The 16,722-nt window shown below is 29.1% G+C and overlaps 5 protein-coding genes across 14 annotated transcripts; 3 read left to right on the top strand and 2 right to left on the bottom strand.

Moving 5' to 3' along the window:
• The first annotated feature begins 23 nt into the window (after nt 1-23).
• LOC127288728 (uncharacterized) lies at nt 24-1,023 on the top strand. The gene is made up of 2 exons (XM_051316361.1): nt 24-502; nt 606-1,023. The coding sequence occupies exons 1-2, from the start codon at nt 265-267 to the stop codon at nt 950-952; spliced, it is 585 nt and encodes a 194-aa protein (XP_051172318.1). The 5' UTR covers nt 24-264; the 3' UTR covers nt 953-1,023.
• On the bottom strand, nt 537-3,890 carry LOC127288723 (origin recognition complex subunit 1). Its single transcript, XM_051316355.1, has 6 exons — nt 3,667-3,890; nt 2,465-3,470; nt 2,108-2,387; nt 1,557-1,822; nt 1,186-1,469; nt 537-1,108 (listed from the first exon to the last, which is right to left on the bottom strand). Exons 1-6 carry the CDS (start codon nt 3,797-3,799, stop codon nt 945-947), a joined length of 2,133 nt encoding a protein of 710 aa, XP_051172312.1. The 5' UTR covers nt 3,800-3,890; the 3' UTR covers nt 537-944.
• Nucleotides 3,891-4,150: 260 nt separating this feature from the next.
• Nucleotides 4,151-6,976, bottom strand: LOC127288722 (glycine--tRNA ligase). The gene is made up of 5 exons (XM_051316354.1): nt 6,557-6,976; nt 5,616-6,403; nt 4,662-5,557; nt 4,411-4,598; nt 4,151-4,327 (listed from the first exon to the last, which is right to left on the bottom strand). The coding sequence occupies exons 1-5, from the start codon at nt 6,800-6,802 to the stop codon at nt 4,223-4,225; spliced, it is 2,223 nt and encodes a 740-aa protein (XP_051172311.1). The 5' UTR covers nt 6,803-6,976; the 3' UTR covers nt 4,151-4,222.
• Nucleotides 6,977-7,146: 170 nt separating this feature from the next.
• On the top strand, nt 7,147-15,065 carry LOC127288718 (transcriptional repressor p66-alpha). 9 transcript variants are annotated; one of them, XM_051316344.1, is made up of 9 exons: nt 7,147-7,737; nt 9,979-10,037; nt 10,121-10,398; nt 10,488-10,713; nt 10,793-11,072; nt 11,193-11,258; nt 11,383-11,813; nt 11,921-12,228; nt 12,353-15,065. In XM_051316344.1, the coding sequence occupies exons 2-9, from the start codon at nt 9,988-9,990 to the stop codon at nt 12,607-12,609; spliced, it is 1,896 nt and encodes a 631-aa protein (XP_051172301.1). In that variant the 5' UTR covers nt 7,147-7,737; nt 9,979-9,987; the 3' UTR covers nt 12,610-15,065. The 9 variants fall into 9 exon arrangements, with proteins under 9 accessions (XP_051172301.1, XP_051172300.1, XP_051172296.1 ...); XM_051316343.1 differs by having other exon boundaries at nt 10,118-10,398; nt 11,196-11,258; XM_051316339.1 differs by having other exon boundaries at nt 10,118-10,398.
• Nucleotides 15,066-15,550: 485 nt separating this feature from the next.
• LOC127288721 (uncharacterized) lies at nt 15,551-16,687 on the top strand. Of its 2 annotated transcripts, none has more exons than XM_051316353.1 (4): nt 15,551-15,702; nt 15,845-16,099; nt 16,159-16,332; nt 16,506-16,687. In XM_051316353.1, exons 1-4 carry the CDS (start codon nt 15,685-15,687, stop codon nt 16,509-16,511), a joined length of 453 nt encoding a protein of 150 aa, XP_051172310.1. In that variant the 5' UTR covers nt 15,551-15,684; the 3' UTR covers nt 16,512-16,687. The 2 variants fall into 2 exon arrangements, with proteins under 2 accessions (XP_051172310.1, XP_051172309.1); XM_051316352.1 differs by having other exon boundaries at nt 16,518-16,685.
• The last annotated feature ends 35 nt before the right edge of the window (nt 16,688-16,722 follow it).

The following is a 16,722-nucleotide window of genomic DNA, read 5'->3' as shown; positions in this document are numbered from 1 at the left end:
TTGATATTTAATTATTAATTTTAATTTTAAAAAAAGGATAATTTTAAATACACGTGTGGATAGAAAAAATTCTTATATAATATTTCAAAGGCACTATGTCAGTAGGAAATTTCTCATTCGACATTGAATTTATTTATAAATTTGGCTGGTTTATGCATTCAAATTCAATGTTAAGTTTCCGTAAGTTCAGATCGTTCAGTGACCTGCCAACTTTCAGTCAACACGCTTTTTTTTCAAATTAATTTATTATTTATTTTTATAAAAATGGAAAATCCAATTTACGAAAACGTAATAAAATTATACAATGAAAATAAATGGCGAGAAATTGTTGAATTATTAAATAATTGTGATATTGAAAATAGTCGACAATTACTTTGGGTAACGCCGAATTTAAAAAATTTATCATGGATCACTAATATTATAAAAGAAACAAATTTAAAAGGAATTATCAGTGTTGGTTGTGGTTCCGGTTTACTCGAATGGTTAATTCAACAAAATTCCGGTAAGATTACATTGTTCAAAAAAAAAAAACAGAATCAAAATTACAAAAATTAATTAATGAAAAAAATCAAATTACAAAAATTAATTAATGATAATATTTCTAGATTGTGAAATTCATGGCATAGAAATTGATAAATCATGGTGGTGCTGTAAATATTCACCTCCAATTTTTCTAAAAAACATGACATTCGTCAACGAAACAGAAAATATAGTTCATGTTCCGGAGAATTATGCATTACTATTTTGTTATTTTAACAATGAGCCAGTGTTTTTAAATTATTTATGTGAATTTAAAGGAAATGTCATTATTGTCATTGGACCAGCTGAGGGACAAAATCGTTACACAATGCCTTTGCCATTTGATAAAAAATTTATCGAATACGGTTGGCAATTAGGCAAATCGCATGAAATCTCATTGTCCAATGACTATATCTGTGTTTATTTTAGATAGTTGATTTTTGTTTTTTTGAAAAATAAATATCATCGGCTGTGACGTTTAATAAAATACTTTGATGTAAATCAGCTCCATTGTCCCATAATATTAATCTCCATGATGCTAATTTTCGACAAATTTCCAATGTTTGCGTTATATTTGGAACTTCTTCGCCTGTAAATATATTAATTATTTTAAAAAAAAGAGAGAAATTAGTAATTTTTGTTAGAAGTTTAAAAATATTTGTTAACCTTCAAGAATGCATATAGCGTCAAATTGTGTGTAAATATTTTTAAATGTGACTTGTTCAATTCCGGTTCTTGTCACCTCTTGGCAAACTGCTTCCAAAAATATTTTCTCCATCGTCGAACAACATTTGATAGCTTGAACACGGGGATTTGCTATCATTTCATCTAAAGCGGAAGTAACATCCAAAATTGTGACAAATTCTCTATTATTACTTTCAGTGATTTCTGTTGCTCGACGACAAATATCTAAGGCTCGTCGTGCATCGCCGGAAACAGAGGCTACTTTTCTATTTTTAAAAAAATGAAATTTAAAATTTAATTAACTAATCAATTTTAATGAAATAAATTTGATAAAATTAAATAAATTTAAATACCTCGCAACGAGTTGAATAGCTTCTGGTTTAAATCCCTCCATGTCTTTGAGTCTTGTTTTTACGATTTCCATCAGTTGCACATGATTATAGGGACTAAATGTTAATCTCGTGAGTCCTAAACGTGAGGTGACACGACTCATTAAAACTCTTTCCGGTAAATCCATTGTGTTGGCAATCGTTATCACAACTAAATGTGAACTTTTGTGCGTTGGCCAATCCAAAAGATTGTAAACCACGTCCTGACGTTTTGTGCACAAAAGATCCATCTGAATTTTGAAAAATTTATACTAAATTGTAATTGCAATACTAAATATTAAAATTAATATTAACATTGGACGATAAATATAAAAACTATTAAAGCAATACAAAAATAAATAAAACAGTAAAAAAAAAAGTAAAACTAAAAAAATTAATAAAACAGTAAAAAAAATAAGTAAAACTAAAAAAATTAATAAAACAGTAAAAAAAATAAGTAAAACAGTAAAAAAATGTAATTTGCACAGTAAAAATTGAAAAAAAAATGAAGCAAATAATAAGAAAAATAAAATAACCTCATCAATAAGCAATAAAGTCATATTTCTACGAGATGCAGATGTTGTAAACCTATGATGAAGAGAACGATGAGCCTCTTCCCATGTACTTGTGTTTCCTGTTAATTTTTTATGAATTTGCACATAAGCTTGACGTGGTTCGGTTAATTTCATTCCATTAATATCAACAAATTGAAATGCAGGTAATTCGCCTTTTGATTCTAATTTTTTCAAACACGTTATTACTTCATTTACAGTTGCAGTTTTTCCCGTACCAGGTACTCCACTGATATAAATGCATCTGAAAATAAAAATAATAAAATTACCAAATAAAAAAAAAAAATTTTGTTTGCTTTTTAAAATTAAAAATTAATTTACCCTCCAATCTCTTCAGTGAGTTTTCCTTTGAGAAATGTGAAAATATCATTAAATTCAGCCTCACGACATGGCAATGATTTAGGCACAAAACTAACATGTAAACGAGTTCGAAATTCCTGAAGATTTGTTTTTGGTTTAGGAACATTGGCATTTCTCATTTGCATACTAGGTGTCAATGTACGTCTCATTTTTGGTGTCAATATATTTCTTTTTGGAGTTCCTAAAATATCTAATTTTTTTCTCACAGGAGTCGAATTATGACTTTTAGTTGGCGTTTTTTTATGTTTATGTGGTGTTCCTTCGTAATCATTATCTTGATCGGGAATAATTTTCTTTTTTCTAGTACTCCTTTTTTGTTCATTTTTCGGAGAATCTTCATTGTCTGTTTGATTTTCATTAACTGAATTTAAAGACTTTTTTCTAGTACCTCTTTTTTCTTCTCTTTTCGGTGAATCTTCGTCATCTGATTGACAACTTTGATTTTCATTAACTGAATTTAAAGGCTCTCTTATTGACATTCTTCGTGTCATCATTCGTTTCTGTGTTGTTTCATATAATTCATTTTCATTAGGCACATCATTTCGTTTTTTACTTCGTGTTTTGCTATCAGAAGATGATTCATAATCACAATAATTTACCGATTTACGATCTCTGAGATTTCTTCCACTTGGCGTTAAATTATCATTATTTAATGTTCTACGAGAAGAACGTGTACTAGGTGTTCTAGGTAATAATTCAGTTGAATTTTGTATTATTGAATTACGAGTTTTTCTTGCAGGCGTTTGTCTTAATTCTTTTTTCACTTTAACTTCTTTAGTACTTATATCTAAATTTTTCATTGATTGAGTCAAATCATTTTTTGGTTTCATATCAATTATATTTTCATCGTCAGAATTGTCGGAATTAAACAAAAATTGTTCCACTGATCCTTCAAATTTATCGCGGTCTGGTTTTAGGCATAATTTAAATTTAAATGGATCGGCCATAGCTTTCACAATGTATCTATCTATAAAAGATTATAAAAAAACAATAGATTGTAATAAAACATAAATTAAACAATGAAAAATTTTGACAATGTATAACCTAAAATACAAAGGTTTTTTTTATTGTAATTGAAAAATATTTCTAGCTCTATAATATATGAATAAACAGTATACTGATGTGTAAACTAAATTAATTATTTATTATTTATTGCAATTTACCCATTTTTATATTTTTTTCTTCTTCTTCTTCGCTTGACTCACTTGACACACACATTTCTTGTTTTTTCCCATTAATTTGAGTTCCTCTATTTCCTCTATTAGAATTTTTATTAGTTTTCCTATGAGGTGGCATTTCACTAATTATTTTATATTTTTATTTTCACAATTAAAAATTAAAAAGAAAATTTTTTGTGAGCGTGTTGACACAACACCGGCTCTTTAATAAGCAGAGTGTCCAACTTTGCGGTTAGAAAAACTGGGAAAATAAATTTTAAAGTCAAAAGAAGATTGGTTGAAATGTTCCCCAGGAGTGCCAACATGAAATCGCAAAATTTGAAAATAAAACAAATTTTCAAAATAGTAAAAATAGAAAAAAAATCTTTGTGTTACAAAAAAGTAATAAATATATTTTTCTAAATAAATAAATAATTAATAAAAAATAAAAATTCAAAATTACAAAAAAACATTTTTCAATTTTGTGTTAAAAAAAATTGCTTTAATTTATTAAATTTTATTACAATGTGTAAAATTTTTAAACAACTAATCATTACGAAATTTATACTGATTCCTCTTGTTCAAATTTGGGATATTTTTGTTCAACTTCCTTCCAAGTTATTTTTCCATTCGAGAGATCTCTTACAACTTCCGGCAATACATCCAACTGAAAAAGGAAAAATTTAAAGTTTTATTAATTATTTTAATAATTATTAATTTATTTTATTCTTCTAAATCAAAATTACTTACATTTATTCTAACTTGTTTCATTGAGTCACGTTCTCTCAATGTTGCACTGTGAGGCATTTTAAAAGTATCAAAATCAATTGTAATTCCAAATGGAATTGCAATTTCATCAGTTCTCGAATATCTACGTCCAATACTGCCTGATGAGTCATCGACTTTATGTGATACGTCATTATTCGTTAAATCTCGAGCTAAACAAAAAATAAAAAATTAATTCAATGAAATTAAAGTAAATTAAATTTATTAATACTCACATAGATTCTTCACGAAGGGATCGAATTCCGCATTATTTCCAAGAGGCAAAACAGAACATTTCAATGGCGCAATAACAGGCGGAAGACTGAAATAACTTCTCTGTTCGTCGCCTTCTCTCATTTTAAAACTGTGTTCAAAAATTGCGTACATCACACGACCAACGCCAAAAGATGGTTCAATAACCGATGGTGTTATTTCTTCAACATGAATCATTTTCTGATATCGTTTCACCGTTACCATTTCTTCTTTAAGTTCACAAGATGCACCATCGGCTAATTGTAAATCAAATGAGCCTTTTGCTTTAAAATCAGCTTCCATTGAATCAATATCGCATTCTTTTAAAGCAGCAAGAGAGGATAAAATTTCCTTAGCGTCTTTTTTGAATGTTTTACCAATTAGGCCACGATTTGGTGCCGCTTCAACTACATTAATTTGTTTTGGTTCCATTAATTTCTTATCGGCAACCAATTTTACACCCGATGATTTTGTATGTTGAGTAAGATCATAAGCCGATCTATCAGCACATCCAACACATTCAATCCATCCATACGATGTTAAACACTCAGCGTCCCAACAATCGCAAGCATAGTGTGCCATTTCATTTCCCATATGTTGACGAAAACGTAATTTATTCGAATCAACGCCAATTTTCAATAAAAATAATTGAATTCTCGCCATAAAATAGCCAAGTGTTTCATTTGCCACAAGACCATTTTCAACTGCATTTCCAATTGTTATCGTCTCCGCTGATTTGCCATCCATTTGATTACAAGCCGAATACAATAACATTGGTGTATTTTTCACATTATCAAATTTCGGATGACTCTTGTCCTCAGGATCGCAGAAATGTTCAATTTCCGCCATTGTGAATTCCCTCACTCGAATCAATCCCGATCTGTAAATGATTTATTTATTAAATTTAAAAAATTTAAAAAAAAGAGGAAAATTATTACCTTGGTGATATTTCATTACGAAAAGCATTTCCAATTTGTGCAGCGGCAAATGGAAGTCTCTTTTGATTAAATTCCAATAATCTTTTGAAATTCACAAAAATTCCCTGCGCTGTTTCAGGTCTCAAAAATCCCTTCACAAGCCCTGTGGGTCCAATTTGTGTACCGAACATTAAATTAAATTCCACTGGATCGGTTAAATCATTTCCTGAAATTGGCGATTTCATATTAAATTTTCGTAAAATTTCTGTCATTTCACTTTTATTCATTCCATCGAGTTTGATAATTATATCATTACATTCTTCTTTAATAATTTGAGTGCATTTTTTGTCAGATGATACTTTTTCTAAATGATTTTTTATTAAATGATCCAATCGAAAGCATTCGCCATTTTTTACATCTTTCACCATTAAATCAGCGAATCTATCAACGTGACCCGATGCTTTTAATATTGGTTCAGGTGTTAAAATTGAACAATCAACCTCTAACATTTGTTCCTCGAGAATAAAAAATTTCCTCCATTCACTGAGAATATTTGCCTTAAATGAACAGCCCATTGGACCAAAATCATATAATCCTGTAATTCCACCATAAATCGCAAATGATTGATCATAGAAAAATCGTCGTTTCAATAAATCTTCCATACGACCTCTATCGAAATTTGCTGCTTCTGGAATTAATGACAATTCTTTATCTTCAAGTAATTTTTTACGAATCTTTAATTCTGCAACAGCTTTTTTAACATCAATTTCTGGCGCTCCATCGGCTTTTAATTGACGTACTTTATCTCCCTGAAATTATATATATTTATTTTTAATTTTCAGAATTTAGAAAATAAAAAAAAAGTAACAAATAATTGTCAAAAAAAAGATAGAAAAAACTTAATAGTATAATAAAAAATACGAAAAAGTTTTAAAAAATTAAAATCCATATGGAATACTCACTTGTTCTTTGACACTCGCACGATACGAGGTCAATTCTTCTTCAATTTTAGGATCTGTCATGTTGACAGGATAGTGTAATTTTTTTTTATTAGATTTTGCGGTAATAATATATGAATAGGATTTGGTTGTAATTAAAGACGCGTTCCTTAATTGTTGCAGCAAGTACACGTGCCTTTCAACAGAGTCAGCGCTACAGTGTTTTTGTAATCTCCATGCGAATTTCACAATATTCGAAAAAATCTGCATTCGCAAATATTATCAAATTGACAATACACTTCTTCGACAACATTCAATCTATTTTATCACTTTTAAAAAAATTCGCTCACTTTAAGAATATTAATACTCTTTATTTTATAATAAATTAAAACATTTTCCCAAAGCAGAATACTTTCGCATGTGTTAGAAAAGGAGGGAAATATATTTGTGTCCTTTTCTCTCTTTTTGCAAATTGTGTATTGACCATTAACGTAACTGAAAGGCGGATTTACAACGATCACATTGCGGAGATTCCTTTACAAATGTCACATTTGGGACGTTCCATGGACGTTCCAAGACGTTGTTCTTGTGTATTTTGAGTAGTCTATGGAATTTTTTATAATCTCTCTCCTCTAGGAATAATTTGTGCTTATCGGGATTATCTCGGTGTAATATTGCTTTTTGTAAAGTGTTTTTAATCATATTCGAATATGTGAAAATATTCTAATCGCGATTATATTTAAGGGTGGATTATTAATTTCAAATAGAAAGAGAATGTTTTCTTATGCATTGCAGAAATCATCTCACAAACTTGTCGATGTACGTACACGAAGCTGTAAAGTCGAAAGTGCTGTATACAAGTGATGTTTGCAATTATATAGTGACTCCTCTTGAGTATTAATAATAATTTGACTAATTGTATTAAAGAACGCAAAATAAAATTAATGCTGTAAATTATAATAGCAATTGGTGTTTGTAATTATGATTAAAATTGTATTTTTTGCATTTTGAGTATAGTTAAAAGTGTAATGGTGACATTGATGTTAGAAGTGGTGGAGTGTATAATAAAGTGTAGTGGCGTGAAGAAGTGGAAGTGGAAAGCGGCCGGCTGCTTGTTTGGCCGCTTTGCTCATCCCCGCTTTGTGTAATCGATTTGCGTTTCAAGCGTTTTATATAAATTTGGACGAACTCTGATTAACCGTGAGGTATGTAATTATTTTTTGTTTTTTTTTTTATGAATATAGGTGTGTTGGGTATCAAAATAATCGAGAGAATGAAATGAATGCAACAATTGTCGTAGAATGCTTGCTTTAATGAGAATGATTGGAAAATTAATTTGGAAAATGCAAGACTAGCGTCGCGTATGTTAAAAAAGTTGTAAATGCTTATATATATTTTTTTTAAAACTGATTATATTATTTAGAAATATGTGGGTCAAAATTTCTCAATTCTGCCTAAAATTTTTTTTTGTATTTTGCCGACTTGTTTTTATTATTATTAATTGAATGGTAATTAAAATAAACGGTCTGAAATTTTTGTCATTTAATTAACTGTTTTTTAAAAAATCGTAAAATAGTAATTAAAATTTTATTTTTAACCTCGATTTTAAGTTTAAAAAAAACAGTTTCTCAGTCATTAATTGTTTTCCTGTTTTTTATACTAAAATTCTTGTAAATAAAAATGTTTTTCGTAATTTTGCCAAAGAACAAATTTTTTGACCTACTTTTTGAATTACTCAGACTTAAAGTAAAAAGGACTAAGTTTTTTTTTTTAAGACAAAGGAGAAAAATTGTTTAATTCCTTTAGTTTGGAAACGAAGTGTTGATTTTTCCCCATATGTTAAAGAAAGACAATCATTTTCGTTTTGCTGAAAATGTGTATTTTTAAATATGGTTATTTGAATATAAGATTTGAAAACGTGGAACGTTGTAGTAGCACATGTAGTACGAACGAATAGGAAAATAGTTGTCTATGACCCCCCCCCCCTCTCTCTCTCTTTCTCTCTCTAAACATTGTAGTTCAATAGACAAATTTAATAGCCACGTCACTATTAATATAAAAATAGTCAAAATTATTTCACCTATTTTTATATATTTTTTTTGCATTTGTAATTAATAGAATCATTTATTTATTTATATAAAATTTTCCTAAATATTTATAAGCAGAATGGAAAAGAAATTTATAAAATTAAATAGAAGATTTTTTTTTTTTCGATAGGTTTTCAAAAAAAAATAAATTTGGTACAAAAATTATTTTTTGAAAACAAACATCTTGGTCTGCTTTTCGAAGAAAATTTTGGGGTTCGGAAACAGGACAATTAAGTTAGCCTTAAATATATAAGCCCTAAATTACAATTCCAGGTAGAATTTCCTGCTAGTGTTTCTTCCGTATGTGGTCAAGCCAGTTTAACATTAAGCTGCATCTTTAACACAAGTTTCTATTGAAAATGCCAATCATTAAATTCTCCATTTGTACAATATTTTAAATAACTAAAGATAATTAAATTTTAATTGATTTTTGAATAGTTTTTTTTTACGTAAAATTCTTTTTTCTTTTAGAAAAATTGGAAAATGAAAAAAATAAATATAATTAATTAAAAAAAAATTGTAGAAATTATAAAAAAAGGGAAAACGAAATGAAATACATAGCTTCCTTGTCTCTAGGACGGGTTGCCAAGACCCTGATGAAAAATCGATTTCCCGTAGGGCACAAGGACGAAGGGGCAGAAGAGAGATGAAATTCGGGAAAATACGTGGAAAGAGAGAGATTGGTTTCTAGCTCGTTTCTGCGTAACCCTGTGCGCGCGTGTGTGTATTCTTTTTTGGATGAGTGGGGAGTGGTGAATGGTTGATATACCTAAAGTTAGTGGTGCGGGGTAGTTTACCCATGCCTACAAATACAACAGTAGCGGAATCAAGAATCAAGTCAGGCCGGTAAAGAAACGTTTTTGTCAGGATGATTTTAGAGAAGGGTAAGGAGAAGAGGTATAGAACAAAGCGTACAGACCGATAAAATAGGGTGGAGAGGAGAAGTAATTAATGTGCGACAATACCCCCCTGCCCAGTCCCCAGTCGCCCTCCTTATGTTTGAGGGGGCACCCTTCCCTGCGGTCCTTTACCACTATGCTTAGCTGCCATTGTGCCGATTATATTGGATTGTGCGTCCGAAGCATCAAAAAAAAAAAAAAAAAAATTTGTATTATCCCAATTCCGAAAAATTAAATTAGTTTGTTTTTGATATTTGATCATTCTTATAATCCTTGGTTAGTGAACCAAATCAGAAAAGTGAGGTTAGGACGAAACTTACAGTTATTATCTGTCTCAGAAAAAATGAGTATGTTACTAAAAAAAACAAAAATTGATTTAAATTTTATTTTTGATGATATTTATAAAATTTTGTAATTTTTACTCTGAATAATAATAATTTTGAAATAATTATTTTTCCAGCTTGAAAGAATGGAAGCCATGGATCTGGATGGAGATTCAGTTGTTGATCTAAGTGTCAGGTAAGATTTATAATTTTTATTATTTAATTTTAATTAAAATTCGTATTTTTAAATTATTATTATTTTTTGAAAATTTATAGCAGTGGAAGGAGGGAGTGTCCTCAAGTTTCCATCATACCTGGTGAATTTGGTTCACCAATGAATTTAGGAATACATTATGCAGCTAGCCCTAATATTGAAAATAATACATCAGAAACACGAAATATTCAAAATACAGCGCGAGGAATTCTTGCACCAAAATCGTGTGATGATAGAAGATCACGCCGTAATCTTAGGCCTAGAATTGAAAGAAGTTACGCTGAGAGTCCAGACGAACCTAGGCTAAATGGTTATGTTAATGGCAACACCTCTGATAGTGAAGGTAATTTTTTTAATTTTCAAAAAAAAAATTAATAAAATATTAATTTTCAAAAAAAAAAATTAATTTTAATATTATTAATTGATTTTTAGGTGAAATGCCACCATTACTTCCAATAAAAGAGCTTTCGTCTGATGAATTGGCAGAGAGGGAAAGAAATCTTAGAAAATTGAAAGAAGAATTGCGATCTGAAGAAATGAAATTGGTTCTTCTTAAAAAACTACGACAGTCACAGCAGTTGAAGGAAAATATTGCGTCAGTACCGAAGATAACAAGTAAAATACCACCTCCTGTAACTGTTCAACCTGCACCACATAGGTAAGTTATCTTTTTTTTTTTCAAAAATGATTTTGTGAAAATTCTCATATGAAAAATTAATTTTTCTTTTTAATTTAAGTCATAGAATTGGCAAAGCGCCACCACCATTGTTAAGAGGACAGCCTGCACCGAGTAGAAGTAGCAGCTTACATGCCCCACCACCGGGGATGTTATTACCACCTACAGCAAGTCGAAGTATAACCTCGAGTACTGGAATGCCGCCGAATATGGTGATACCTCAACCACCTCATCCAAGAGCAAGGCCATCGAGTGGAGCTCCAAATGTTCCAACTTATCATTCACCTGCCGATCGTACCGAAAGATCTACAAAAGATCCCACTCCTGTTCCAGCTCATCAGGTGCGTTTTTTTCTATTTATTAAATCGTAAACAAATTGTCTCAAAATTGAAAGCAGATGAATTCTAATTAATATAAAAAATTTTCATAAAGCATTAATTTTTATTTTATTAATTAAAAAGCAGCTAATTGGATCTCAAGAAAGTAAACCGCCCGCGCCTCTTAACACTCATACAATTCCGGAGCAGGTACAAAAAAAATAAATAAAAGAATTCTTTTCTTTTATCGAAATGTGGACAATTTTTTTTAAACTTTCGTTAAATATTTAATTTTACTTTCCTTTTTTTAAATCAAAATTTATTTAAATTACAGGAAAGAGTCAGGGAAGATAATCAAACACCGGCTCAACGTCAAGCGGCTGCAAAATTAGCATTAAGAAAACAATTGGAGAAGACATTGCTTCAAATACCGCCTCCAAAACCACCACCACCTGAAATGCATTTTGTTCCAAATCCCTCCAATACAGAATTTATTTATCTCGTTGGACTTGAGCATGTTGTTGATTTCATCACTAAGGAACCAGCGATTCCACCACCTCCCGAACCATTTGAATGCACACAATGTAAGACTGATTTTACACCCGTTTGGAAGTGGGAAAAACCACCAAATAGCAATAAAAAAGAACCAAGAGGACAGCACGCTACTTTCCAACGACCACCAGCTGGTCGTGATCCAAGAGTTATTTGTGAACATTGTGTTACAACTAATGTTAAAAAGGCACTTAAGGCTGAACACACTAATAGGTAGCTTGAAATTTATTTTTTTATTTAAAAGAAAAATGATTTTTGATGTCAAATTTTTGCTATGGTAATTAAGGGATTAAGAAATAATTAATTAATTTAAATTTCAGATTGAAAACAGCTTTTGTAAAAGCATTGCAACAGGAACAGGAAATAGAGCAAAGATTAGCTCAAGCGGCGTGTCCCAGTCCCGATCCACCGGTGGCAACGCCAAAATCTATTCCAAAGGCGGCTACTCCAACAAGAAGAGTGGCTACACCACCTGCGCCACCTCCACAAATTCCTCAAGCACCACCGCCAGCTCCAACTCCTCCGGCTCCAAAACTTCAGGAACATCCTCTGGTAAAACTTGCGGAAAGTGGAAAATTCACTCCACATCATGCAGCTGCAGCAGCACTTCAGCAACAGCTACTTAGGGGTATAATTTTTAAATTTTTTTTCTTTCTTAAAAAAAAGGAGAAAAGATACAATTTGAGGAAACAAAGTAGTTGACAATTTTTCCTTCTTTTTTTTAACTTTGTTTTCAACAAATATTTTTTCAGAGCTAGCAAAGAATCCTGTTGGATTACCGCCTCATCAACCACTTCCAGCTCACATGATGCAACCATTTAATCCACTTTTGTATCCTTATCAATTGGCAATGGCACAAGCAGCAAGTGGTAAAGGACTTGTTGAGCTTCAAAGACAAGCTCAGGATCTTCAGCGACAATATTTGCTCGATATGATTCCATCTCAAGCATCGCAAGCTCAAAGCAGTCAAGCTCAATCAAGAGCTCATCCACACAATTGGAAGACGTAACTGAACGTGTTTGCTTCATTTTGAAAAGTGTTATTTCAACTTAATAAAGCCGGAGAACCAAATGTAATGGAAGTTATCGAGGCCTTTTTAGTTCAAATTACAAAAAAAAAGAAACTTCGGCTTTTGCCCTGAAGTCGTCCAATGGAGATTTTTATCAGGAAGTTAAGTTGGTAAATGAAAGAAAAAAAGAAAAAGAAAAAAAAAAATTGAAAACGAAGATGAAGGAAAATATCTTGGAAAAAAAACACCTTCACCTTCAAGCTTGTAAGAAAATAAATTTATCCTCAGGGGGAAAAATTTATTATTACTTAGAAAATCATCCAGAGAATAAAATCTTTGGAAGGCGGTGCTCCGAGTTGTGATAAGGTGACAGTGACCAGAGAATTCAGAAAGATTCCGAGGATAGTGCATAATCAGGATGAGTGTGAGTGAATATAATAATAATATTAATAATAATAATTAATAATTTCGATTATTACACGCAATATGAAATAGAAAAAAAAAATCTTTGTTCAGTAGGGAGTAATACGTGTGACATAATTATCCTTTTTAATCGATCGGTTGAATGATTATTACATAATTACGATCACTGAGAGAACGTCTACAATTTTTATTTTTATCTCGAGTTTTATCACTAAAACACGATATTTGTACTCGATATAAATCTGTCTCTCTTGCTCTCTATTTCTGTCTTTAACTGCTCCAAGTATTTTTAAGACAAATTTTAATTTTAGAAACCGACGGTGTTTCTGCATAAAAAATTGTCTTCAAATAAAACTCTTTAGATTAAATTCTTAAGAGTTTGCCACAATGTGCGACAAATTGAAGAAAAACTTTTATTCTTCAATGTAAAAAAATAAATATTCATTCAAGAAACGAGTAATATTTGAAAAAAAAAAATACAATCTTTAGATGTTGAAAAAGACTGGAATGTGAATATTTACTATAATTACAAAAGTACATTGTAATGTTTTTAAAATTTTAAATTTTGTCACATTTCTTTCTAGTCTCATTTACTTTCTCTCTCTTTTTTTTTTTTTTTTAAATAACTCTTTGGATTCAATTTTTCAAATACACTTTTTTTTCTCATTAGTTTTGTAAGTTTAAACGATTTAAGAGACCATCATTGTAATGAATTGAAATTAGAAAATTGCTTATTGCTTTGTATATTAAACTAAACGAAAATCAAAGTGGTTGCCATTTTCATGTTAAATGAATAATTTATTTTTGTAAGGTACTTGAAATGAAAATCAAAATGAAAAATTTGATTTATTTCAGGATCATGGAAAAAACAAGAATGAATTAAAAAAAAAAGAGTGATTTTGTTTACAATTTCGAAATAAAATCGCTCTTTTTTTTTATAGATTCGACATGAAACAAAAAATACTGATTTTTCGATTTATTTTGATTCAAATTGAAGTAAAGCATAATTTTCTCGACGGTCTTTGTTTAATTTTAACATAATTATAAAAAGTACCGCAATATTTTTTTTGTTTCTAATTGCAGAATTAAAAAAGAATTGCGTGTTTAAAAAAAAAATTTGTTATTTTAGTGGATGGAAGCGTTTGTTTAATTTTTGTCAAATTTGTGTACAATAAGTAATTTTTGTACTTGTTCCTTTTTTTGTTTGAATTTTTTCAAATCGCTCATTGGTGATAGAGCATCGAATAAATATTTCGTTCTCTAGTTTCTAATGAAAAATAATATTTAAAAAAAAAAAAAATTTGTCAACTTTTATTTTAAAACGAATGTAATTAATAATAATTTAATTATTACTATTGTCTAATTTTTAAGATTTAGTGTATAAAATTGTATGTAAAAAAAATTTAGTTGTATTTGATATTTTTTTTTATCAGTAATACAATAAAATGTATATATATATAGAAAATTCGATGCTCTTACACTTTTACAAATGAGAAAAGAAATTCATTAAAAAAGAGCCTATAATGACTGGTCTCATTTTTTTTTTTTTTTTTAAAAAAGTACTTGATTCTGACAAAACATTTATTCTGCACATAAGAATTTATAACTTCTAGCACTCGTCCTAATGCAAATCCCTAATATTTCTTCATTGGATCATTTTTGATCTACTCGTTTAATCGTTCATCATATGTGTCCAATTCACTGAATATTACTGATAATCTTGAAAAATTTCTCGGTATATGATATAATGAAATAAACAAAACTGACGTAATCATCACTCTTTGTACTATACAATAGATTTCAATCTCGTAAGTACTCCTTATGAATAAATATACCGTATAGAACTATATAGAAGCGCATAATAGATAAAGATCTCTTGGTTTGCATGGCTATAGTATGAGTGAAATTTTTTGATCACCTTCCTAAAAAATAAAAAAAAATAAAAAAAAAACAAAAACAAAAATTATGATACAAAAAATGAAAGAATGATGGAATGAAAAATAGAAAATAAAGTCAGTAAAAGAAAAAAAAAATTTTTTTTTTAAACTTATTTCACGAAAAATTGACTTTGTATGAATTTAGAATTTTGTTTATGTACACTAATCATAATTGAATAAAATTATTGAAGTCAAATTATGCAAATTATTTACTTTTACCTAATATTTATTTGATACAGATATAATTGGATCGAAAAAAAATGACTAATAAATAATAGTGCGTTAATTTGACTTGAATTAATTTTTTCAATTTTTAGTTTACTAAAAAAAAAAATTGAGGTCGAAAAAACAAAAACGATTATTATTTTATTTGTAAGGAAGAATTTATTTTGTCGATGGTTTGGGTAATCAAATGAAGCAAGTTTGGCTCAATTTCAAAAAAAAAATGTGTTTTCTTTTAAAACCCTAATCACTAATCCTGTAATTTAAGGTTGAATGATAAAAATTGATGACATTTTCAAAAGATATTAACAGAAAAGTTCTTGATGAATAATAATAAACTTAGTGTAAAATATCATAATGCGTCCTTTTAATTAACAGAGAGATGTTAATTAATTCGACATTCAATATAAAACAATAAGAATCTACATTAGTCTATTATAAAAGGGAAGAGAGATAAAGTTGACGAAGAATTTTCAGAAGAAAAAAAACAAAAATGGCAATTATTTTCAAAGTAAGTATAATTTTTATTTAATAGAGGGTAATTTTTAAAAAAAAATATTAATTGACGAAATTAAAATTATTAATTAATAATTCCAATAAATTAGCGAATAATATAATTCGACAAATGATGTAATTATGCATTTTTGTTACAGATTAAAAATGTAAATATTGTTTATTTTTTGTGCATAATTTTACAAATTGAGAAAATAAATGGCAACACAAATATGACATTGGATACACAAAATTTATCAAATGATACTCAACATCTTATTAATAAAAATATTATCAAAGGAATTCAAGATCCAGATGTAAAATCAATTATCAAATCAGCTTTAGGCAATGATTCGGCATCGGAAGTGGTTATGAAGAAAAATTTAATTGTGTTTCCTTTGAATACGCCAAATTTAGTAAGTTTTTAAATAAAATCGCAGTTATCACTTTTTTTTTGAAATAATTAATTGTATAGGTAATAACAAATAAGCAAGAAGTTCACAAAATCCCGGAGACAATAGGAAAAAATAGCAAATTGGATCATAATTCGACTTATAGTGATATAAAAGAAGTTAACGAGCTAAGTTTATCGGAACTGATTCCCCTCAACGAAACAACAATTAAATCAAATGGAACTGATAGGCAAAAGGTATATTTTCTTTTTTACTCTAAAATAGTCTGAAAATATTTTTCAAATTAGAAATTTTGAAAAAAAAACCAACAATAATTTGAATTTAATAAACAAAAATAGTTATAATTTCTATAAATCGAAATATTATAAAAAATTTATGAAAATTTTGGTTATATTTATGTAGAGAGTAGCTTTGATTTCAGATTCTATTCCAGTGACATCAACATTGAGTTCAGACTTGGACACAGCGAATGATATAGTATTTAGACCTCTTTTCAGATATAGACAAGAAACGAGGTTGAGACCAAAAAATATTTACAATAAAGAACGTAGACGATTTAATTATAAATGACATTCTAAATATTTAGTATTTTACATATAAAAAAAAGAATTTTTAATTCTGTTTAG

Source organism: Leptopilina boulardi, unplaced genomic scaffold (assembly GCF_019393585.1).
Source record: "Leptopilina boulardi isolate dan_hultmark-lab unplaced genomic scaffold, ZJU_Lbou_2.1 LbouV2_392, whole genome shotgun sequence".
NCBI classification, from domain to species: Eukaryota; Metazoa; Arthropoda; class Insecta; order Hymenoptera; family Figitidae; genus Leptopilina; species Leptopilina boulardi.
This window is presented reverse-complemented; position numbering and strand designations above follow the sequence as displayed.